We start from the raw sequence: 26,423 nt of genomic DNA, 5'->3' as shown, positions 1-26,423 counted from the left end.
TACAAACATTGATGTACAATTAAATCATATATACAATAGTCATAATTTAACAAAGAAAAAAGAAAGAAAAAAAAAGAAAAAAAAAGAAACGAAAAAAGAAAGAAAAAAAAACTCAACTTTCTACTAATCTAACCTATAACTAACCAGAGTGTATACCTAAGTCTCTTACATGCTCGGAATGTATAAACATCAAATATAATAAAACCCGTATTCGCGCAGGATTCCTCTCCCAAGGGGCCCCGGAGCAGCCCGGTCTGAAATCTTCACTAAATAAAAGCCCTTGTTAGGATAGCCGAAATATCTGCATTTATATAATTCAAAAAGGGCTGCCATATTTTATAAAATAATTCAGTCTTTCGGTGCACCATATTTGTGAGGAAGTCAAGGGGGATATATTCCATAATTAATCTGTGCCAATTTGAAAGTCCAGGGGGGCCCTCAGCCACCCAGTTCACCAAAATATTTTTCCTTGCACAGAAAGAGAGAATAGAAAATAGTCTGTTCCCATGCATATCCAGAGATGAGAGGTTCGAAAAGCCCAAAAGGAGAGATACAGGGTCCACCCTAATTTCCGTTCCTAAAATTTCTGTCAGGGTATTTGCCACTTTAGTCCAGTATCTGCGGATTTTCTGACAAGTCCACAGACAATGTACAAGAGTACCCACCTCTATTTTGCATTTGGGACACATTGGAGATGCTCCTGCCTTAAATTTTGCCAGTCGAGCCGGAGCTATATGGGCTCTATGAAGTATCTTTAGTTGGATAGCCTGAGTTCTGTTACAGATAGCAATTCTTCTAGCATTTTCCCAAATGTCATTCCACATATCCTCAGAGATTTCTAGCCCCAAGTCCTGCTCCCATGTTTTAAGCAGGTCATCCATGTCTCCTGAGACTCCATCATGTAGCAAATGGTATATAGTACTAACGGAGGATGCCCCCGCTGGTCGTAAGACATTACGTTCTCTGTCTGATTTATAAAGACTATCTATTAATGTAGTCTTCCTCTGTATATAATCTCGAACTTGGAAGTATCGAAAGAGATCCCCATTAGGTATTCCGAATTTCAGACGCAGCTGCTCAAAGGACATCAGGATCCCATCTTTAAATAGGTCCCCTAAGCATGAAATGCCCCTGGATCTCCAGAGTTTAAAGGTGGCATCTGTAATCCCCGGTTGGAATCCCCATGCGCCTACTATTGGTGCATGGGGGGATGTTTTATGTGAGTTACCCTCATTTTGCCGCATTATATTCCAGGCCTTAATTGTGTTTAATATTATGGGATTTTTACAGTGGTCTGTAATGATTTTCCTCTTATCTGAAAATAAAAGGTTAATAAGTGGGTATTTTACTTGGGAGGCTTCGATATCCAGCCAAATTGATTGTGGATCAGATGAAACCCAATCAGCTATGTAACTTAGTAGGGAGCTTAACTGATATTTCCTAAAGTCTGGGAAGTCCAGTCCTCCCCTTGCCTGTGGAAGCTGTAGCTTCTTCAGCTTAATAAGGGGCCGTCTATGGTTCCAAATAAAGGAGCCCAACCAGCCATATAATTTACGTAGGGCTAGCCTTGGCAGCATCAGCGGGAGCATTCTCATAGGATATAAGAGACGGGGCAGAACATTCATTTTAATTAATGCTATTCTCCCTAGCCAGGAAATCGGAAGGTCTCTCCATCGCTGGAGGTCCTGCCTTATCCTTTCCATTAATTGTACAAAATTAGCCCTATACAGCTGATCAAATACTGGCGTGATAAAAATACCTAAATATAAGAAGCCCTCCAGGGACCAACGGAAGGGAAAAGGGGATCCGTCCATTAAGTGGGGTATCATAGCCAGACCACCCATTGGCATGGCTTCCGATTTTGAAAAATTAATTTTATAGCCTGAGAATGCACTAAATGTATTAATAACTTGAATTAGACGAGGCACTGACATTAAAGGATTACTGAGGAATAAGAGAATGTCATCTGCATAGAGGGTAATTTTGTGTTTACCTGTACCAATCCTCGGGGCCGTTATATTAGGATCAGTCCGGATGGCTTCTGCTAATGGTTCGATTATCAGTGTAAACAACAACGGTGAGAGAGGACATCCTTGACGGCAGCCCCTACCCACACTGAAGCCATCCGATCTTAACCCATTAGTAATAACAGCTGCTTTGGGGTCATTATACAATGTTGAAACCCATTTGGTAAACACCTGTCCAACGCCAAACCTTTCCAATGTGTAAAATAAATATGACCATTCAACCCTATCAAATGCCTTTTCCGCATCCAATGAAATTACTACTCCTGGTATCTTTCCCTGATGACAGGCTTGGATCATATTCAAGACCCTTCTGATATTATTGGATGATCTGCGGCCCTTAATAAATCCCGTCTGGTCCTCCTTTATAATATATGGCAGTACCCTTTCTAGTCTTAGTGCTAACATTTTTGAGAGAATTTTAAAGTCTACATTTAGTAAGGATATTGGTCTGTAAGATGCACAATCTTCTGGGTCTTTTCCTTTTTTGAGGATAAGAGAAATATTTGCTTCTTTCAGCGTGGGCGGGAGACAGACCTGACTATGCGCAAAATTATACATATCCATAAGTGGGTCAACCAATATTCCTGTAAATTCTTTATAGAATTCAGCTTGAAAACCATCCGGGCCCGGTGCTTTTCCGCTCTGAAGTTGCCTAATTGCCTCAAGTATTTCTTGGACTGTTAAAGGGGTATTTAGGGCCGACACCTGTTCCGGAGTCAGGCCCGGGAAGGTCAAATTTTTAAAAAATGACTGCATCCTCCTAATCCTATCTTCACAATCCTGCGATCTATATAGTTCAGAATAAAATTCTTTAAAGGTCGCATTGATCTTTTTATGATCATGAGTCAGGGTACCTGTACTTTCCTTGATGGTCGGAATAGTTTGAGGGGCTTTCTTTTTCTTTGCAAGAAATGCTAAGTATCTACCCGGTTTGTCGCCATATTCATATAATCTTTGTTTCGCAAATAATATTTCCCTTTTAGCCGTTTGAGTAAGCGCGGTGTTTAAAGCTGTCCTAAGAGCTGTAATCCTCTGCAATTTTGTGATAGAAGGTCTATCAGCGTATGCTGTTTCGGCTGCTTTTAGGCGAGCTTCGAGCAGACGCTGTTGCTCTCCCTTCATTTTCCTCTGGGTCGCTGAATAGGAGATGATCAAACCTCGTGCATAAGCTTTGATGGTCTCCCACATCATTGACGGATTGCTAGCCGTACCAGTATTAATTTCTAAAAAAGTTTTAAGTTCTTGGGAGAAGTACTTTAAAAATTTGCTATCTTTTATCAGGAAGGGGTCTATACGCCAATGCCGAGCGGATGCCCCATTGTTCTTTACCTTAGTTTCCATGTATACAGCGGCATGGTCAGAGATTGCTATAGTACCTATTTTACAGGTTGCTATAGAGTTTAGAAAAATCGATGGGGCAAAAAACATATCAATTCTTGTGTGACATTTATGTGGATTAGAGTAGAAAGAAAAATCTCTACCCTGTGGATGGAGACATCTCCATACATCTACCAATCCTAATTCTTTATTCAGGTCCGCCAGTTGTCTAGATCTGGGAGATACTCCAGCGGCACTCATGGGAATCCTGTCTATTTCCGGATCCATAATACAATTAAAGTCTCCCCCTATAATTGTATGATGGGCACCAAAGGCCATCAGTTTTGAAAAAGCTTCCGTTATGAATTTAAAGGGGTGTGCCGGGGGGCAGTACACATTTAAGATCCCATATTCCTCTCCATTTATGAGGGCTTTAATCAAAATATATCGTCCAGATTCGTCTTTTATCTGATTTAGAATTTTCAAAGGGAAGTTCTTCCGGACAAGGATAACCACTCCCCTGCTTTTTGAATTAAAAGAGGAAAAAAAGGCCTGATCAAATCCGCCCTGTCGTAATTTTAAGTGTTCTTTATCCGACAGGTGTGTCTCCTGTAGGAGAGCTATATCAACTCTCTCCTTCTTAAGATTTGATAATATTTTCTTCCTTTTAACTGGCGAATTACTCCCCCTGACATTCCAGGTGCACCACTTAACCGACTGTTCAGCCATAATCATCTGGACAGATCCGAGACCCCTCGGGAGGGGAAACTCCATCTAGAACATCCCGAGCATGGAGCATACAAGATTTACAAAAGTAAAGATTCTCTGATACACTCAAAACAATATAACAAAAAACTCTTTCTAAGTATAAAAAATATAAAACATTCCGAATTGGAGATTTTCTCCCTTGTTCCCAGGGAGCGTCACTTCCTCTCCCACAGTCCATCTTACCCTCTTCCAACCAGTGCCCCACCCTTGACCCAGGTGTTCCTCAATAAAATGAGGAGAATTCAAATATAATATAAAGCTAGAGTTAACAGTGAACACCCCACCCCCACCCACACCCACATCTAAATATATTTGGGAATATTAATACCATATATAACTATAAGATTACAATCTCAACACGTAATACTTAAATATAATACCACAAAATAACAGGGGAAAGAAAAACAACCCCGCTCCTAAAAACAGAAGTAAAATAGAATAAGGTAACCACCTCCCCCCATCAACATTAACCAAACGCCCCAACATATATATATATATATATATATATACATACATACACACATAGGGGGAAAGATAAGAAAAGATGAAGGGATGTAAACCAAAATAATGGGAAAGGCAGACCAGCGTCCACAATCTCTTACAGCTTATTTAAGAGAGTCCAAGAATTCCTTAGCCTTCTCCGGTGATCCGAAGTTATTAGATTAGATTAGACTTACAGTGTGGAAACAGGCCCTTCGGCCCAACAAGTCCACACCGACCCGCCGAAGCGCAACCCACCCATACCCCTACATTTACCCCTTACCTAACACTACGGGCAATTTAGCTTGGCCAATTCACCTAACCTGCACATCTTTGTGACTGTGGGAGGAAACCGGAGCACCCGGAGGAAACCCACGCAGACACGGGGAGAACGTGCAAACTCCCCACAGTCAGTCGCCTGAGTCGGGAATTGAACCCGGGTCTACAGGCGCTGTGAGGCAGCAGTGCTAACCACTGTGCCACCGTGCCGTGGATCCTTCGTGGCTAAGGCGTAGCGTCGCTGGATATCGTAAGGAGTACTGGATATTTAAGTCCCTTAAACGCTTCTTCGCCTCATCGAATGCCTTCCTCTTTCGGACCAAAGCTGGGGAGAAGTCCTGGAACAGCATGATCCTGGATCCTTTGTGGGTCATAGCTTGGGGATCTTTTCCCAGATTTCTTGAGGCTTCCAGGAGCATCTGCCTCTCCCTATAGCTCTGCAGCTGGAACAGGACCGGGCGTGGGCGCTGGGTTGAGCCGGGCCCACGTACTGTGACCCGGTAGGCCCATTCTACCCTTACCTGGCCTGATCCATTATGCACATTTAAAAGTTGTGGCAGCCAATGCTCTAAGAATGCTGTCAGCTGGCCTCCCTCTTCCTGTTCGGGAAGGCCCAACAACCGAATATTTTTTCTACGACATCGATTTTCGAGGTCATCAATGTGGTTTTCTAGGTTCTGGACTCGATTCTCGAGAAAACGGATGTGGTCGGCTGTTGATTTTATCCCAGTCTCTGAGGCTGCGGCCTTCGACTCCACCTCTCTGACTCGGCACCCCAATTCCTGAATGTCTCTGCCCTGCTTCTGCAGCTCGGCTGATAGTGCTTCTCTGCCCTGCTGAGACTCATCGATAAAAGCATCAATCTTCGCCTTCCACCTGGCAAACATCTCCTCAAAGCTCATCTTCATTGGTGAATCTCCTGAAGTAGCTGAAGACACCTTTGTTGCAGCTGAAGAGGGAGAGGGTGGGGGAGGGGTCCCTGCTTTCTTAGAGCCGCCTGTTCCCTTCCCTTTACTCATTTTCCAGCAAGTATTAGACTATTTAAATGTACTAATAGGTAACTATTTAAGGTTAACAACTATTATAAATGGTTTAGTGAGTCTGGTGGGGGTGGATAGCCCACTTTTCCCAAGTTTTGGGTAGAGCACTGTGGACTCAGTCTTGCTGGGTCGCCGCCATCTTGGATCCCCCCAGCAACACATTTTTAGCTCCTAAGATCATCTGCCTTACCCACTATACTCCTTGCATTAAAGTATATGCACTTCAGGCCGCCAGTTCTTTTGCATTCATCTGCTCTTTGCCTACTCTTTCCCTTGGTAATGCTAACTTTGTGATCCTTACAGTCTCCCATTTCCATCTCTCTGTCTTCTCTTCTGGTTCCCAGCCCCCTGCCACATTAGTTTAAAACCTCCCCAATAGCAGTAGCAAAAACTCCCCCAAAGACATTAGTTCCACTCTGGGTCAGATGTAGTAATAGTTTGTAATAGTCCCATCTTCCCCAGAATCGGTCCCAATGTTCCACAGATCTGAACCCCTCCCTCAAGCTACGTGCTCATCCTGTCTATTCTTTCATTTCTACCCTGGCTAGCACGTGGCACTGGCAAGTGAACAACTTGTTCCATTCTATAATTCAAAATTTATCCAAGACTTCACTAACAGGACTCTGCTGCACTTGAACCAAATCCCAGATAGGAGCAGACCAAAACCAGTCAATTTCTCCAGACAGACCTGTTCCCAAGTGCACAAAAAGTCTACCTTTGTCCACAGCTAAACTGGCAAGATCCACACAGTATATTGGGTAGCGAAAAAAAAAGAGGCTGGATACAGATTCATAAGGTAGGTTTTACAGTCATCATGGCTTGGACAGAAATGCTTAGCAATGACCTACTTACTGACTATCTGACATAAATACATTCAAAATGTAACTGGTAAAATACTAGGATTACCTGCAACAGGAGAAGCTGAGCAGGTCGTTCAGGGATGGAAGCAACAAATTCCAGGGGCTTTGTTCTGCCAATCGCGCCAAGGGTCAATGTGGGTCGCAGCAGCTTCACAACCTGGTCATATTCGCCCATTTCATACAAGCGCTGAACCTCCTCGAGTGACTGGCACCTCTCCAGTGATTTGAGCTTTTTATCAATCTGGTATCAAAGGAAAAAAACACAAGATCATGAAACATGAGAAACTGAAGGAAAACCAGTTGAAGGAGATAGACGGTTCAAACTAAAAACACCCTGAAAACATTGCAACGAGAAAACTGAACAGTACATTTTAGCAACTACAAAATCTTAGTAGGTTAAATACTTCGATGGAAAAATTTTCCATCTAGTATTGTTGAAGATAATGGAAGCAGATTTTAAAAGTTCTGCAGCCATCTCCTGAGACAGATGGTACACAAAAAGAAATAACACGTTAAGACAGTTATGAAATGTGGATGTAAAATCATAATCTGCAAAAAAGCACAACCCAATCTGAACCAAGCCCTTGAAATTCTGTCTTTCCTCTTTGCAGATACTGACTATTTACACTATTTTCTGATTATATTTCAGATTTCCACCATCCATAATAATTTGCTTTTATAGAATCGTAGAGATGTACAGCACGGAAACAGACCCTTAGTCCAACTCATCCGTGCCGACCAAACATCATAACCTAATCCAACTCAATTTGCCAGCACTTGGCAAATATTTCTCTAAACCCTACCTATTCATATACCCATCCAGACGCCTCTAAAATGTTGTAATTGTACCAGCCTCCACCACTTTCTCTGGCAGCTCATTTCATAAATGCACCACCCTCTCAGTGGAAAAGTTGCCCCTTAGGTCCCTTTTATGTCTTTTCCCTCTCACTCTGGACACCCCCATCCCAGGCAAAAGACGTTGTCTATTCACCCTATCCATGCTCCTCGAATTGTTGTAAACCACTGTAAGGTCACCACTCAGCCTCCAACACTCCAGGGAAAACAGCCCAGTCAATTCAACCTCTCCCTGTAGCTCAAATCCTCCAACCCTGGTAACATCCTTGTAAACCTTTCTGAACCCTTTCAAGTTTCACAACATCCTTCTGATAGAAGGGAGACCAGAATTGCACACAATATTCCAAAAGTGGCCTAACTAATGTCCGGTATTACCGCCCAACTTCTATACTCAATGCACTGACCATTAAAGGAACGTATACCAAACACCTTTTTGATTCAGTTAGGTTCCTAAGTTGGGATTGTTAAATGTGCTCTGTACAGATAATGAACAGATATAGGACTGTGCCACAGTGCATGGTGAGAGTCAAAAGGTGGTAGGGCAGAGATCTGTTCTGGACAGTTAAATCGGGATCTGGGTGGGTACATGAATAGGTAGGGTTTAGAGGGATGTGGGCCAAATGCTGTTAAATGGGACTGGATTAATTTACAATATCTGATTGTCATGGACAAGTTGGACCGAAGGGTCTTCTTCCATGCACAACAACTCTATAACTCTATAATAACTGCTCAGACAAATGAATTCTGGGAGTTGAATGTGGACATGTGAAAAGACTCATGCTGGGAAATTCCAAGGAGACACTCATACTCAGAATTAAATGAAGTTGCTGAGGTGTAATCTCCAAATGCTTTGCTCCAGCATTTGGTCTTGCCAAGAATCTGCATGATTATTTACAACTGAAGATGATATACAAGATTATAATGAATAAACTGTAGATTTATGCTTGGTTGGATTGAGTTGGTTTTCTGTTTTTCTTTGCAAATCCATTCAAATTTTAAAAACATGTTTGTATTAACAGTTTTCAACAAACCAGTAAGCAGTTTCACTTATACATCCAACTGAGCAAGATCTGGGAATGGCTGGGCAAACAGGGTAGTAGCAGAAATCAACCCAGGCTGAACAGATATCTCAATGAATGGTGATAACAATGCTTATAGTCTGGCAGAGGCTGGATCTATTGTCTTGGCAAGGCGAAATATTAGATAGCACAGGTACATTGAAGTAGTGAGATATATTGTCACCTCATCAAGTGGGAAGGAAAGCAAGGAATGTTTTCTGCCTTTATTACTTAATACGTTTCACTTAAGAAATCAAATGTCTGTACCTCCTCCAATGATATGGCAGAATCCACATGTAGATTTGGTAGTCTGATAGTAAAACCATCACTATTCCTGCTGCCCACTTTAATTCCTAATGAACTGCAAAACAAACTAGTGCAGATGTCATAGCTCTCCAGAGCTTGCTCCATATCTCCCTGTGAAAAAAAAATTGAAACATAACAACAGTAGTTGGGGAGAAAAGATGCAAGAGTATATTGCAAATTTATCCTATCATATTCATGACCATATTCAAACTAATCATTCATTTCCCTCAATAATGATTGCAAATTTAAATCAGTTCTGAGGAGGCACAATTTCATAGCACATGCCTCCTCAATTTAAAATTGTTCAGAGCAATTAGACACACTCAGATATATTGTAGGAAGTGCGACAATGCTCCTCCTTGAACAAGATTATGCTGTCCTTGGCTTTTTTTTCCCCCAGAGAGGTTGTAAAAGACACAGACTCCGAAAAGTCTGGGGTTGAAGGGTTTTGTGGCCAATTTGACTAGAGCTAACAGATACTGCCTCAGGCAGAAGGTTTTCGAATTTTAAAAAACTTCTGCAATCAAAGGGGAGTGGCCAGTTCTCATAGCTCAGTTTTCCTCTGGTTTGGTTTGGTTTGTAACAGTAGTGTGGAACAAGCTGCTGGACCCAAAGAGGCAGGTCCAGGCTGACACTCTTTCTCTGACTTCTCTCCTCTAAGACTGATTTTATCTTTTGTGCCAGGGGGTGTTTATGGGAATTGTTCCAAGTAATTGGAACAGCATCATTAAGTTAGTATAATTTGTTGGATTTTCAGATAGGTTAAGTTATTCGCCATTCTGTTCTCTTTTGCTTGTGTTTCATTCGATAAAATTGTGTTTGTTTAAAACTGCGTAGTTTGGCCAACTGCATCCCTCCTGGGATAAAACCATAAGACATAGGAGTGGAAGCAAGGCCATTCGGCCCATCGATTCCACTCCGCCATTTAATCATGGCTGATGGGCGTTTCTATTCCACTTACCCACACTCTCCCCGTAGCCCTTAATTCCTTGCGAGATCAAGAATTTATCAATCTCTGCTTTGAAGATACCCAACATCCTGGCCTCCCCACTATGCTCCATGACAATAAATTTCACAGACCCACCACTCTCTGGCTGAAGAAACATCTCCTCATTTCCATTCTAAATTGACCCTCTATAATTTTAAGGCTGTGCCCACGGGTCCCAGGCTCCCCGTCTAACAGAAACAACCTCTAAACGTCCACCCTTTCTAAGCCATGCATTATCTTGCAAGTTTCTATTAGATCTCCCCCAACCTTCTAAACTCTAATGAATACAATCCCAGGATCCTCAGCCGTGTTACAACTGCCTATACAGCCAACCTGCTTAAAACAAATAGCAAAAGGTCTGGGCTACTTTCTTGAAATGTTTTGAGTCAGTCTGGCCTGGTCCACAACAGACTGGGGGCTTATCCGGGGTTTGTTCTGTAGTTTCAAATTGCAATTAGACTCAGAGGCAACGAGTGGTAGGTTTTAGAGTCTTTTGTTGAGTTCAGTTGGTTTAAACAGTGCTTGGGATAGCAACAGCTCTTTCAGTCCCCAGGAGTTTTCTGGGTGTGGAAGAATTGATCTTTTGCACGTTTTGCAAAAGGTGATGAATGCCTAGTTGCTGGAATTAGCAGACAAACTGGGGTTGAAGCTATCTCTCCTTCATGCAAGGAGGCAATTACAGCAATAGTTCAGCATTTAAATTTGCTGGAAAAGCTATCAGAAGTGTTAGAGATGGCTAAAATTCAATTGAAAATGAAGCAGTTTGAGTTAGAGACAAAAGACAAGGAATTGCAATTAAAAGCAGAAGAGAGAGAAATAAAGAGAGAGTCTGAACTTCAAAAATTGGCACTTAGACAGGAAATTCAGTTTAAAAGGATGGAAATGAAGGCCAAAGTTAACCTTAACGAAGAAGAGAGTGGGGAGGAGCGAACCCATGGTAGCCAAAGGCTGGTGAGAAACTGTTTAAACATATTCAAACATTGCCTAAATTTGATGAGAAGGATGTGGAAGTCTTGATCACCTCATTTGAAAAGGTGGCTAAACAAATGTGGTGGCCAGTGACCATGTGGGTATTGTTGATCCAAACAAAACTTGTAGGTAGAGCTAGTGAGGTATTTGCATCACGATCAGAGGAGGTATCTTAGGTGTATGAGGACATGAAGAAAGCCATCTTAAATGCATATGAGCGTGTGCCAGAAGCCTCCAGACAACCTTGCAGGAATCTACAAAGGGACCCTGGTCAAACCTACAATGAGTTTGAAATGATCAATAATTTTGATAGGAGGAGAAGGGCATTAAAATAGAGCAAACCTATGACTCTCAGAGATACAGTTATTTTGGAGCAGTTCAAAAATTCACTTCCTGAAATAGTGAAAATTTATGTGGAAGAGTAGAGAGTTAAAACGGCAAGATTCGCAGCTGAAATAGCTGATGATTATGAGTTTGTCCATAAAGCAAAGTTTGGCTTCCAAAATCCATTTCAATCTGTGAGGGATAGAAATTGGGGAAAAGAGAAATACTCGTGTCGAACGGGAAACGTAGATCTTGGTGAAGATAAGGCTAACTTGCCTCTTGGTAAAAAGGAAACCTTTGAAGTGGAAAGACAAGTTAAAAAGCTCCGGTGTTTTCACTGCAATAAAGTAGGCCACATGAAATCAGTGTTGGTGGGTTAGGAAAAGTACTGGGCAGCCAAGTGTCAGAAAATAAGCCAGTGAATTTTGTTGGAGTGGTAACGGAAAGTACAGTGGAGGCTAGAAAGCTGTACCAGAATGTACAAGCTGGTCAGGAGGTTGGTTAAGGAGGAAGTGCCAGATCTTATTAAGTCATATATCTGCAAAGGTAAAGTTTACTCACATAGTCCAGGAGTAGCAGGTAAAGAGGTTACAATATTAAGAGACACAGGATCCTCTCAATCTGTGATGCTTAAAGATGAGGAGATATGTATCTCTGAAGAACATTTGCCAGAAAAGGTACTAGTAACGGGAATTCAAGGCGAGACAAAAAGCACTCAATTATGTAAAGTGAGGTTAGAGTGTCTAGTGAAGAGTGGGAAGTCATGATAGGAGTACTGGACAAACTCTCAGCTCCAGGAATATAATTTATCCTTGGTAACGATATCACTGATTCACCAATATGAGTGTTGCCTACTGTGGTTGAAAAGCCAGTGGAAACTCTGGCAATTGCATAATTGCAGAACACATATTCTGGAATTTTTCCCAACTATGTGGGTCACAAAGTCACCGGTTGAAACAGGAGAGATCAAAGAGTACAGACAAGAAAGCTGAAGTGGAATTAGCAGAGACCCTTTTTGATCAGATGGTTGACACAGAATAGGAGCAGAGAGATGACAAAGCAGATAGCTTTGGCACAAAAAATTTAACTGAGTTACAGCAGAAAGATGAGATTTTAAAGCAATTGTATCAAAAGGCATAACCCTCTAAAGTTGGCATAAGTTCAAAACAGATTGAATGCATACTCCAAGAGGACATAATCGAAGTGAGTTACAGTGACTGGAGCTCACCCATTGTAATGGCTGCAAAACCAGATCGTACTCAACACTTGTGTGGACAATCACAGTGTCAATGCAGTTGCAAAGACTGGTGCATGTCTGATTCCACATTTGGAAGACAGTATTGAGAAGGTGGGACAAATGGACTTGCTCAGAGTATACTGGCAGGTATCACTGAATGGACTGTATCAGCTTAAAGTCATGCCATTGGGCATGAAAAATGTGCCAGTCACATTTTAGAGGCTAACCCAATAAGATCATTGCTGGACTACCTAACTGTGTCATATATATCAATGACTTGGTGATTTTTCGTCACATATCGATGGAACATTTGCAATATTTATCAGACTTGTTCCATCAACTTGGGAAGGCAGGCTTGATGAATTTGCCACAGCCCAAGTCACGTTCCTCTGTTATGTTGTTGGACACAGACAAATAGCCCCAAGGGATGCAAAAACAAAGGTAATTGGGGAGTTTCCCATACCATCGACAAAAGAAGCAGTATTATGATTCCTGGGAATGAGTGGATTTTATCGAAAATTTGTACCAAATTTTAGCAGTCTGACCTGATCCACCCACTGAATTGCTAAAGAACGGCAAGAAGTTTCAGTGGACAGCAGACTGCCGAAGGCATTTGAAAGCCTGAAAGCTAATAATTTAGGATTAAGGGGTTTTAAAATGAAGCTTTCTTTGGATATTGATTGTTTTTTTTAAAAAGGGGGAGGTGTGATGATATTGCTCCTTTAACAAGGTTATGTTGTCCTTGGCTTTTTTCTCAGAGAGGTCATAGAAGACACTGTCTTAGCCACACTTAATTATGCAAAGCCATTCAAGGTGGCTATCAATGCATATGATGTAGGTGTCAGTGCTGTGCTCGTACAAGATAGAAAGACCTACTGGGTATTTCTCCAGGAAACTGCACATTCATCAGCAGAAATATTCGATGGTTGAAAAGGAGATTCTGAGCTTTGAGTAGGCATTACAACATTTCAATGTTTATGTTACCAGAAATATATCTGAGACAATCATATACAGAGGAACCTTGATTATCCGAAGGGCAGGGTAGGGAGTATTTCTTATAGTTAATCGAGTTTCGGATAATCAAATGCTGGATAAAATAGTTTAGCCAAGTATCAGGACCTTGCAATCTTGCCAGATAATCCGATATTCAGATAATCGAGGTTCCTCTGTACACAAATCATAACCCATTGAAGTTTGTGGAGAAATTTAAGGACAAAAATGCCAGACTGTTTAGATGGTGCTTGTTGTTACAGCCATTCAGTGTGAAAATTATGCATGTGGCAGGACAAGAAAATGAGATCGCCAACACATTATCAAGACTTGAATGAGAAACAGAGGAATTCGGTGACATAAGTAAAACAAACTGAAACAAAATGTTGTGGTGCATGTTTGCATGATTATCGTCAATGTAATATATAGGTGTTATAATGTACTAACAATTTAGGATTAAGGAGTTTAAAAAATGAGGCCATCTTTGGATATTGATTTTTTTTTTAAAAAGGGAGGAGGTGCGACAATGCTGCCACTTTACAAAGTTACGTTGTCCTTGGATTTTCTTTGTCCAGAGAGTTCATAAGAGACACAGACTCCGAAAAGTCTGATAACAGGTACTGCCTCAGGCAGATGGCTTTCAAATTTAAAAGAACTTGTACAATGAAAGGGGAGTGGCCAGTTCTCATAGCTCAGTTTCCCTCTGGTTTGGTTTGGTTTTTAACAGTAGTGTGGAAAAAGCTGCTGGACCCAAGGAAGCAGGACCAGGCTGGTACTCTGTCTCTGAGTTCTCTTCTCTAAAACCCTGTGTTTGATTTTACTTTTTGTGCCGAGGGGGTTTTATGGGGATTGATGCAAGTATTTGGAACAGCATCATTAAGTTGGTATAATTTGTTGGATTTTCAGATAGGTTACATTATTCGGTATTCTGTTCTCTTTTGCTTGCGTTTCATTCAGTAATCTTGTAGACAAATTGTGTTTATTTAAACTGCTTGGTTTGATTAATTGCGTTCCTCCTGGAATATCTGTGTTACACCAGCCTAAAACTACTTGCAAAGTTAGGGTCTGGGCTACTTTTTCAAAATGTTTGGAGGGATCTGGTTTGGTCTATAACATAAGTTTTATGCTACTACTGGTCTGCACAATATCTGTGCCAGGTGATCACAACTATAACTCTGATGGTAAGAAATCAGAAAAGTACTGTATTTCCCTGTATGTAACAATTCAGGCTACCAAGCCCATAAATCTGTGTTGGAAGGCAAAAGGCATTTTGCATTGCAAAATTTCTCCTTTGCACCACAACTTGCAACCTTGCATGACTTGTTAGGGCAGCATACCACAGGATTAGCAATTATCTATCATCTTGATATTTTAGACATATTCTGTCTAACCACAAGATGTTGATAAATACCAAGTTAGAACTTGGCATTCAAGCTAAAGCTAAGGGGCAACTTGATCAGATTGATTCCAAAGCAGCATAAACAAAGAAATGAGCATTACAATCGTTAACATTCAACACAAAATTTCATAGTCAAAGAGCATGTTGTGCTTTGTCATCTCAATCTGCAAACAGAAATTCAAACAGGGAACTGAAAACTCTAACATTATTGTTAAGAATTCATAATTTGAGATTAAATTAGTGATCATTTAGAACACAGATTAATCAAGGACAGCCAGCATGGATTTCTGCCTCAGATAGGAAACAGTAGACAATATTTGGCAAATTATTTAAATATTAGGAATTGGTATTCTTATTCATACAACATCAACACAAATACAAACCTGCAATGCCATAAATCTGGCTTTCAACCAGTAAACTTGAACCACAAAAACCAGCCAGTCATTCTCAAATAGATCCCTCTGTGATGAAGTGAAGGCCAATTGAATCAAATCTCCTAAATAATGGCTGCCTGGAAAATCAGGCCCTAACTGTGCAGCAGTGTTGCTGGAGGAACATTTTCGAGGGGAAACTGCAAGAAAGAAACCAAACAGATTAAATGCAAACAGGTGGTGGGTTCTCTCCACATATATAAATAAGAAGTTGTTTTCCCAAGTACCACCAAAAGAATGCCTTTCAAATCAAACTTCCTTATCAAAATTAAATATAACACACAGGATTTTACAACTTGGACAAGCTCCCCTCATAGGTTACACTCAACAAGAACACTGCAATCAGACAATGAATTTTTTGATGTCAGTAAAAGTAGTTTAATTAGAAAAGGGATAAAAATATTAATTTAAATTAAACTGGCTTAATAGTTAAAATTCTGCACTAGAATTTTTGTGACCATTACATCAGTTGAGGAGGGGCTTCCAATTAAAATAAATGAAAGTCAGTACATTAAAGACAGAAGCTAAATCACCCCAGTAAAACGCTGGAATCAATGGATAAGGAGACATAGAATGGAATACACAACTTAGTTAGAACCATTTTAATGTTATGGGGCACAAGTCAGATTGGAGCGAGTCAATAAGGTGACACAGAGATTCATAACAAATGTGACAAGCTAGGAACAGGATGGTTTGCTAAATGCCTAATACACATAATACAGTGATTGGAGACAAGGGACATTTCTCAAACAGACAAGTGTTGTTCCATAGGGATCAGTCCTGAATTCATTGCTGGTCATCACATACCTGCAGTTTCTGAGTCCACATCATTATGTATGATAGCAAAATTTGAAGATGATACAAAATTAGGGGGATAAAATTGATCATTTGAAGGACTAAAAGATGATCATGAAAATGACCTACAGTGTTTCAAACCGAATTTGATATAGCAAAGTATATTAGGAGAAATAAGACTACTTATTCTTAGGAGATAAGAAAGTAAATGCTGCAGAAGAGAAAAATGAATTTAAGAGTAGAGAGAAGTAAATCATTAAATATGTTAATATAAATTGATATAGAAGTGTCATTCAATTCTAGAAAATTAGAATGAGAAAAGCAGGGAGGTAATTTTACAGGGTTTCCCAAAGTGTGGGTCGAGAATCCAAGAGGGGTCATGAGATAGGATTCTGAGATCACAAGCTCCCAGGCAACAACCGCAATAGAGCTCCAATTACGTGTTAACTGTCACAAGGTCTCTCTAAATCCTCACGTTTTGTGATTGGCCAATTAAACTGCACCTATCTTTTACAACTGATTCCGGCTCCAAATCAGCCAGGAAAAAGGTAGATTTTTTTAAAAATCTTGAAGTTTAAACACTAGCATCCATCTCTGGCCTCATGGTTTTGCACTGCAATTGCAAATTTGAAATAAACCAATGTACCATCAATTGCAAATTGCAGCAGACAGTTTTGCTCTTCAAATATCCTGTGCGGGTAGAAGCGTTTCCTAACTTTACGTATTAAGATGTGGCTTTAATTTCTGGACTGGCTGCCCTGGTTCTAGACTCCCTAACCTATGGGAATAATGTTGATCCTGGCATGTACCCCTGAACACCTTTACAAGATCCCTTCACATTCTATTTAATATACACAATTTTCTGCTAAACATCTTTTAATTCCTTTAAAATATTGCCTTAATTTTTCATGTTCAATTCTGAACAAAGGTTCAGACCAGAGAGTTCAAAAACAAAGTACTTTCAGTTTATACATACAGATTGACCCGTTTCTTTTTTAAATGGTGCAATGTTTTTATTACAGATTGGAAACACTGGCAGCCTTTTTCTTAAAAAATGCAATGGAATGATCCTTAAAATTATTACCATTTTAATGTTCAAAGGGACTAACACTGAATTACGTAAGGGGAGATTCAAATCTGTTGACGCCCCTTAAAAAGGATGCAGCCAGCCAGTTTCCAAGCTATGCTGGAGTAGTACACGTGATATCTTTCTTCAGAATTCTCCTTTTTGTTTGGGGATAAGGACGGAGAAAGCATAAGAAACCTGCAGCTTCTCAATTAAAGGAAGCACAGCAAAGCGGACATCTCTGCTAATTAGAAAGTTCACTAGCAGTTCCCTTGATAGTGCCAAAAAACCTGTTGCCTTGAACTCCTTCTGAAGGTGCAGCATCATTATAGCACCTGGCATGTATTTTGAATATCCCAAGGATTGACCCCTGAAGTGCAGTCACAAATGTAGACAATCATGATAACCAATTTTCATACAGCAATATCCCACAAACTTTAACCTTTAATTGGTTAGTCATCAGTTCTGGCTAAATGACTGTTTTGCGATTCAGAAGGCAAAGTCACGAAAATTGGTCAAGTTTTCACTTAAGTGCTGAAGAGGTTCACATCTGTTAAAAAGGTGGTCATTTTGGACAGTAGTTTTATTAATTGCGATGAATGGAGGCACCAAGATAATTTGAAGTGGCATTAAGACAAAGAAAATTCAATAGTTAACTATAAACAACTAATTGTTTGTCTTCAAAAAGAAAATTGCACATTTGAAGTAAGTGCTTCTTACCTGTGGTACTTTTGGACTTTGTCAGAAGCCACTGATCAAGCTGTAGTTCCATACACACTAAGCACATCACCATCATGTCCTGAAAACAACAGAGCATAATGAAGTATTCTGAGCATTCAGAAATACAGTGGGTATTAATATTCTATAATATTCAAACTGAGCACTGACTAAGCATGATAGTTAGAACAGATTAGATTCCCTACAGTATGGAAACAGGCCATTACGCCTCACAAGTCCACGGCGACCCTCCGAACAGCAACCCACCCAGACCCATTCCCCTACCCTATATTTACCCCTGACTAATGCAGCTAATACTATGGGGGATTTAGCTTGGCCAATTCACCTGACCTGCACATCTTTGAATTGTGGGAGGAAATCGGAGCACCCGAAGGAAACCCACGCAGACACGAGGAGAATGTGCAAACTTCACGCAGACAGTCGCCCGAGGTGGGAATCGAACCTCTGAGCCACCACGATGCCCCATAGTTATTTTTACAAGTGTTTAAATAAAAAGACAATTTCAATTGTGCATTCAATGTGATTGAAGCTAACTAAGCTCAGAAATATGTTTCATCACACAAAGTACTTTTCCAAATGTTATTATTCCAACTACTCCTTTTTAGCAGGTGTCATAAATCTAGAGCTTAGGATCTTAGTTGATATCATATAGAGATATTCCTACATAAAGGTTTTAAGGTGGTTGTTGAATTGCATGATAATCAAGGATAAATCAAGGACAAATCAAGGACAAGGGTGGCACAGTGGTTAGCACTGCTGCCTCACAGCGCCAGGGACCTGGGTTCGATTCCCACTTCAGGTGACTGTCTGTGTGGAGTTTGCACATTCTCCCAGTGTCTGCGTGAGTTTCCTCCAGGTGCTCCAGTTTCCTCCTACAATCCAAAGATGTGCAGGTCAGGTAAATTGGCCATGCTAAAAATTGTCCATAGTGTTTAGGGGAATGGGTCTGGGTGGGTTACTCTTCAGAGGGTCGGTGGGACTTAGAGTCATAGAGATGTACAGCATGGAAACAGACCCTTCAATCCAACCTGTCCACGCCGACCAGATATCCCAACACAATCTAGTCCCACCTGTCAGCACCTGGCCCATATCCCTCCAAACTCTTATTGGAAGTCATAAGATGTCCGAAGTTATCCTTCCTTTTTGTTGCATTCCTAATCTGCCTCAAGGTTAAATCCACCTGCATACATGCTATCTTCCTGCTTATCTTTCCATTTAACTCCATACTCCCTGTCGCTTTCACTTTCCCTTCCCCCCCCCCCCAACTCAGAAGTTTAAAGTCCTACTGACCACCCTATTTATCCTCTTTGCTAGAACATTAGTATCAGATTGGTTCAGGTGGAGACCATCCCAACGGTACTGATTTTCCAACCCCCCCCCCATTCCAAAACTGATGCCAATGCCCCATGAAATGGAATCCCTCTTTCCCACACCAATCCCTTAGCCACGTGTTTACTTCCCTAATTTTCTTATTCCTATGCCAATTAGAACGTGGCTCGGGCAGTAATCCGGAGATTATGACCCTTGAGGATCTGTACTTCAATTTCCTTCCTAGTGCTTGATAATCCCCAAACATGTCCTCCACCCTAGCTTTGCCTACGTTGTTAGTTCCAACGTGGACCTCGCTCATTCTTCAGTAATCAGCTTGGACATTGAATGTAAGTAGTTTATGGGATCTTGATGGCAACCACAACTAAATGATTAGATTAGATTGCCTTCAGTATGGAAACAGGCCCTTCGGCCCAACATCTCCACAATCTGTATTTTGGGTGTTGCCATTGACCAGATATGAGCTGGTCTAGCCAGATTAATACAATGGCTACTAGAGCATGTCAGAGGCTAGGAATCCTGCAACAGTAAACTTACCACCATCTAACAAGACACAAATTGGGATTATAATGGAATACTTTCACTTGCCTGGGTGATTGTCATCCACTAAGACTCACTCACTTCACCACTGACTCTCAGTAGCAGGAGTGTGAATCTTCTATAAAGTGCAGTGCAGACATTTGTAAAGGTTCCCTTCCAAGCTCATGAACTGAACCATCTATATAGAAAAGGGCAACAGTGATATAAAAATACCACCACTTGCAAGTTCCTCTCCAAGAATCTCCCACGCTGACTTGGAAATATACTGCTGTTTCTTCAGTGTCACAAAGTCAAAATACTTGAACTCCCTCCTTAACAACATGGCGACTGAACATACATCATATGAATTTTAACTGTTCTAGAAAATAGAAATGTGTCTATGTAGCAGCACCCTGATTCTTTGTCGCTCCTCAATTAATTCTCTTCTCCATTCCTTCATCTGCTACACATACTATTATGTAATACACAAAATGTATTGCAGATGCAGCTTAAAGATCTGAACAATGTTAGATTCCATAGATTGTGTACATTAATACAATTACAATTTTTAAAAACAATTGTGGAGATCAGCGTTTTTCTTTTGATTCATTTTTTTTGCAGCAATTCAGTACATAAAAGAATTTTATAACTTTATAATTTAACATTTTAATTGGCAAGGACAAATCTTGAAGGGACAAGCAACCTGCACAAATTGTTTAATGTTTTTTGTAATGGCATATAGTGTGAAGTTGTCCCAATTGCAAATGGTATGTTGGCTTTTGTTTCAAGTGTAATGGAGTATATGTAAAAGGAAATCTTGCAGCAATTGTATGGGGCTGTAGTGAGACCATACTTGTTTTAACAGTGTTAGATTTATCTTGGAAGTGGTATAGCAGTAAATCAGTTTGTGGGTTGAGGTTGTCAATGACGAGAGGATGAGTAAAATTGTGTCAATATTCTCTGCAGTTTATAAGAATAAAAGATGATTTTGTTGAAACATACAGGATTCTGAAATAGACTCGATGGAGTAGATACTACAAAGTTTCCGGCTGGGGAATCTAGGACAAACGGACACAAGTAAAATGGAAAGATGTGAAACTTGAAAGGGTTCAAAAAAGATTTACAAGGATGTTGCCAGGGTTGGAGGATCTGAGCTACAGGGAGAGGCTGAACAGGCTGGGGCTGTTTTCCCTGTAGTGTCGGAGGCTGAGGGGTGACCTTACAGAGGTTTCCAAAATTATGAGGGGCATGGATAGGATAAATAAACAAAGTCTTTTCCCTGGATCGGGGAGTCCAGAACTAGAATGTTAGCATTAAGGCACTTTACCTGAATGCTCGTAGCAGTCGTAACAAAGTAGATGAACTAATGACACAGATCGTTGTGAATGATTATGATGTGGTAGGCATCACAGAGATATTGTTGCAGGGGGTTCAGGACTGGCAGTTAAACATCCAAGGATTTACAACTAATCGAAAAGAAAGGGAGGTGGGCAGAGGGGGCGGGGTGGCCTTGTTAGTTAAGAACAAAATTAAATCTATGGCACTGAATGACATAGGGTCAGATGATGTGGAGTCTGTGTGGGTGGAATTGTGGAACGACAAAGGCAAAAAAAATCATAATGGGAGTTATGCACAGACCTCCTAACAGTGGTCAGGACCAGGGGCACAACATGTACCGGGAAATAGAGAAGGCATGTCAGAAAGGCAAGGTCACGGTGATCATAGGGGACTTCAACACGCAGGTGGACTGGGTAAATAAAGTTGCCAGTGGATCCAAAGAAAGGGAATTCTTGGAATGCTTACAGGATGGCTTTTTGGAACAGCTTGTCATGGAGTTCACAAGGGAGCAGGCTATTTTGGACCTAGTTCTATGTAATGAACCAGACTTTATAAAAGACCTTAAAGTAAGGGAACACTTAGGAAGCAGCGATCATAATATGGTAAAGTTCAGTCTGCAGTTTGAGAGAAGGCAAAATCGGATGTAATGGTGTTACAGTTAAACAAAGGTAATTATGAGGGCATGAGAGAGGAACTGACGAAAATCGACTGGAAGTAGAGCCTAACAGGGAAGATAGTAGAGCAAAAATGGCAGGAGTTTGTGGGTATAATTGAGGACAGTACAGAGGTTCATCCTCAAGAAAAGAAAGATTATCCAGGGAGGGATTAGACAGCCATGGCTGACAAAGGAAGTCAGGAAATGTATTAAAGAAAAAGAGAGATTCTATAAAGTGGCCAAGAGCACTGGGAAATCAGAAGATTGGGAAGGCTGCAAAAAGCCTCCTGTGAAGCGCTTCTGTGCTGATTCCTCCGGCATTTATAGTGGTTTGAATTTGCCGCTTCCGGTTATCAGTTGCTGTCCGCTGCAGTGGCCAGTATATAGGGTCTAGGTCAATGTGTCTGTTGATAGAATTTGTGGATGAGTGCCATGCCTCCAAGAATTCCCTGGCTGTTCTCTGTTTGGCCTGCCCTATAATAGAGGTGTTGTCCCAATCGAATTCGTGTTGTTTGTCATCGTGTTGAGTGCATGGCTACTAGGGATAGCTGGTCGTGTCGTTTCATGGCTAGTTGGTGTTCATGGATGCGGGTTGTTAGCTGTCTTCCTGTTTGTCTTATGTAGTGTTTTGTGCAGTCTTTGCATGGGATTTTGTACACTACGTTGGTTTTGCTCATGCTGGGTATCGGGTCCTTTGTCCTGGTGAGTTGTTGTCTGAGGGTGGCAAACAGGAAGACAGCTAACAACCCGCATCCATGAACACCAACTAGCCACGAAACGACACGACCAGCTATCCCTAGGAGCCATACACTCAGATGACAAACAACACGAATTCGATTGGGACAACACCTCTATTATAGGGCAGGCCAAACAGAGAACAGCCAGGGAATTGTTGGAGGCATGGCACTCATCCACAAATTCTATCAACAGACACATCGACCTAGACCTTATATTCTGGCCACTGCAGCGGACAGCAACTGACAACCGGAAGCGGCAGATTCAAACCAGTATAAATGCCGGAGGAATCAGCACAGAAGCGCTTCACAGGAGGCTCCCAAGCACTGAAGATGTCACCTAGAAAGGGGACGAAACGTTTGCAACAAAAACTCCCAGCTCGGTGAACAGAACCACAACAACGAGCACCCGAGCTACAAATCTTCTCACAAACTTAGGCTACAAAAACAAATAGAGGATAACAAAGACAGAAATAAGGAAGGAGAGGATCAAATATGAAGGTAAGCTAGCCAGTAATATTAGAAATGATAGTAAAAGTTTCCTTCAATACATAAGAAACAAACGACAGGCAAAAGTAGACATTGGGACACTTCAAACTGATGCTGGAAGGCTAGTGATGAAAGATGAGGAAATAGCTGGAGAACTTAATAAGTACTTTGCATCAGTCTTCACAGTGGAAGACATGAGTAATATCCCAACAATTAAAGGGAGTCAGGGGGCTGGTTGAGTATGGTTGCCATTACAAAAGAGATAGTGCTAGAAAAGCTAAAAGGTCTTAAAATTGACAAATCTTCTGGCCCCGATGGGCTACATCCTAGAGTTCTGAGGGAGGTGGCTGAGGAAATAGCGGAGGCGTTGGTTGAGATCTTTCAAAAGTCACTGGAGTCATGGGAAAGTCCCGGATGATTGGAAGACCGCTGTTGTAACCCCATTGTTCAAGAAAGGATCAAAACAAAAGATGAAAAATTATAGGCCAATTAGCCTAACCTCGGTTGTTGGTAAAATTCTAGAATCCATCGTTAAGGATGAGTTTCTAAATTCTTGGAAGAGCAGGGTCAGATTAGAACAAGTCAACATGGATTTAGTAAGGGTAGGTCATGCCTGAAAAACCTGTTAGGATTCTTTGAAGAGGTGACAAGTAGGTTAGACTAGGGAAACCCAGTGGATGTGGTCTATCTAGACTTCCAAAAGGTCTTTGATAAGGTGCCACACAGGAAGCTGCTGAGCAAGGTGAGGGCCCATGGTTTCAAGGTGAGCTACTGGCATGCATTGAGGATTGGCTGTTTGACAGAAGGCAGAGAGTTGGGATGAGCTTCTTTTACGGAATGGCAGCCGGTGACAAGTGGTGTCCCACAGGGTTCAGTGTTGGGGCCGCAGTGTTCACGTTCCATATTAATGACTTGGATGAAGGGACTGGGGGCATTCTAGTGAAGTTTGCCGATGATACGAAGATAGGTGGACAGGCAGGTAGTACTGAGGAAGTGGGGAGGCTGCAGAAGGATCTAGACAGTTTGGGAGAGTGGTCCAGGAAATGGCTGATGAAGTCCAATGTGAGCAAATGCAAGGTCTTGCACTTTGGAAAAAAGAATACAAACATGGACTACTTTCTAAATGGTGAGAAAATTCATAAAGCCAAAGTACAAAGTGACCTGGGAGTGCTAGTCGAGGATTCTCTAAAGGTAAACATGCAGGTTGAATCCGTGATTAAGAAAGCGAATGCAATGTTGTCATTTATCTCAAGAGGATATAAAAGTAGCGATGTGCTACTGAGACTTTATAAAGCTCTGGTTAGGCCCCATTTGGAGTACTGTGTCCAGTTTTGGGCCCCACACCTCAGGAAGGACATACTGGCACTGGAATGTGTCCAGCGGAGATTCACACGGATGATCCCTGAATGGTAGATCTAACATACGAGGAATGGCTGAGGATCCTGGGATTGTATTCATTGGAGTTTAAAAGGTTAAAGGGAGATCTGATAGAAACTTACAAGATAATACATGGCTTGGAAAGGGTGGATGCTAAGAAATTGTTTCCGTTAGGCGGGGAGACTAGGACCCGTGGACACAGCCTTAAAATTAGAGGGCGTCAATTTAGAACAGAAATGCGGAGACATTTCTTCAGCCAGAGGGTGGTGGGCCTGTGGAATTCATTGCCGCGGAGTGCAGTGGAGGCTGGGACGCTAAATGTCTTCAAGGCAGAGACTGATAAATTGTTGATGTCACAAGGAATTAAGGGCTACGGGGAGAATGCGGGTAAGTGGAGTTGAAACACCCATCAGCCATAATTAAATGGCGGAGTGGACTCGATGGGCCGAATGGCCTTACTTCTACTCCTACGTCTTATGATCTTATGGTACTGGAGGATAAGTGGCACCTATAAAATCTTAACTAGTACGAGACTGTGCAAGCCATTTTCTTGGCCATGGCCTCCCTCCTGGTTAAGGAACCATTTTGCAGAAGTGCCCCTCATCCAGCAGATCAATAGCATTTGGCATGTAGCTGTGGGAGGCTGTCTCGCACATAGATTAGTTCCTCTCTTACTGTGATGCATTACTAGTATGTGTAGCTAATTGCTACAAGGTGTCTCCTCTTGTCAATTAGCTTCTCTCTCTCTCTCTACGATATATTGCTAATGTGTGTTGTTCCCCTAATTAAGGACATCTGTCCTGCATTTATCACAGATCTCTGTAAACAACATGTGAGGTGATAACTTTCAATCCTGTTTATTTGTAGAACATGTAGCTCTCTCTGACCCTGCGAGGTGACCCCTGATTCGGTACTTCCTCAGACCATCCTGATACTTTGTAATTAATGGTCAGCCTGTGTTTCAGCCTGGTCTTGTTTCCTACGTAATCTTGTAACTTCCTGCCGTACTCCAGAGTTCTGCCAAGCCATACTTAGGACGTGGACTCCCCACATGATGCATCATGTAATAAACTGGTTAATCTCAAGGTCTGTCTCTTGAGACTCTCTTCAACAGAGACAGTGTTTGCTGAGTAAGAAAACCCCAAGGATGAGTAAGCACCTACCCAGAGGAGTGATTTTAAAATCTGACAGACTTATACAGTGGCTAAAAATAAAATCAAAATAAACCATAAAAATAAATGCTTCCTGCTGCATTCAGAACTCTGCTTCAGTTGTTTCACATTGTCCCCACCAAGAAGGCTAACTCCCAAATGCAAAGTATCCCAGACTATACCAAACCTTAAAGTTTCACCTGAAACCAGTAATTTAATCAACCCTTAAGATCTAGTGCTCCCCAAAATATATAAATTATGCAAGATGGGCCAGACAAGGATTTCAAGTGTTATTTTACAACAATTCAAATCTAGAAGTACGAGGTAACATTTTTAATGCATGAATCTCTAAATACCTAATAATGTATCTGTAATACAAACAGTGAAAAAGTAAACTTTTATAACTTAACACCATTACAAAGTAAAGATTTTTGCAGTAGAGTAAATGTATTCCTTTCCCCACAGCTCCTAAATTTTTAAAAGTTTCTTTACGATTTCCAATCATTTTAGATGTGGGAGATGAATTCCTTTCCTGTAAAGTTGATACAGGACTACTATGTTACACCAATTTAAACTTTTTTTTCCCAAGCACTAATCAACATTAACATTTACATAAGTATATGCGTTAAGGTTTTTCTGCATTCATTCATAGGCTGTGTGCTCCACTGCCTGAGTGAACATTTATTGTTCCATCCCTGGTTACCCTTGAGAAAGTGATGGTGAGCTGCCTTCTTGAACCACTTCAGTTTATTTGGTGAACTTTACACAGTTCCAGAGCACTGCTAGGAAGGGTCTCACAGGATTTTTATTTCTGTAAATAATGTTTTAGTAAAATTATAGGAGGTCAACCATAAAAGTAATAGTCAAGTGATTGAAATTCACTCTCTGCCATCATCTTGCTACC

At 41.2% G+C, this 26,423-nt stretch overlaps 1 protein-coding gene across 3 annotated transcripts in view; it reads right to left on the bottom strand.

The window, feature by feature from the left end:
• Positions 1 to 26,423, bottom strand: part of cabin1 (calcineurin binding protein 1) — a 519,061-nt gene that overhangs the window by 455,284 nt on the left and 37,354 nt on the right. For all 3 annotated transcript variants that reach the window (XM_060843824.1, XM_060843825.1, XM_060843826.1), the window contains 4 exons: positions 17,910 to 17,988; positions 15,281 to 15,468; positions 8,952 to 9,101; positions 6,818 to 7,012 (listed from right to left, as the gene is read on the bottom strand). In XM_060843824.1, the coding sequence (XP_060699807.1) occupies positions 6,818 to 7,012; positions 8,952 to 9,101; positions 15,281 to 15,468; positions 17,910 to 17,988 (612 nt within the window). The remainder of the gene's footprint in view (positions 1 to 6,817; positions 7,013 to 8,951; positions 9,102 to 15,280; positions 15,469 to 17,909; positions 17,989 to 26,423) is intronic.

Source organism: Hemiscyllium ocellatum, chromosome 24, assembly GCF_020745735.1.
Source record: "Hemiscyllium ocellatum isolate sHemOce1 chromosome 24, sHemOce1.pat.X.cur, whole genome shotgun sequence".
In the NCBI taxonomy this organism is placed as follows: Eukaryota; Metazoa; Chordata; class Chondrichthyes; order Orectolobiformes; family Hemiscylliidae; genus Hemiscyllium; species Hemiscyllium ocellatum.
The sequence above is the reverse complement of the archived record's forward strand: the minus strand, read 5'-3'. Positions and strand labels throughout refer to the sequence as shown.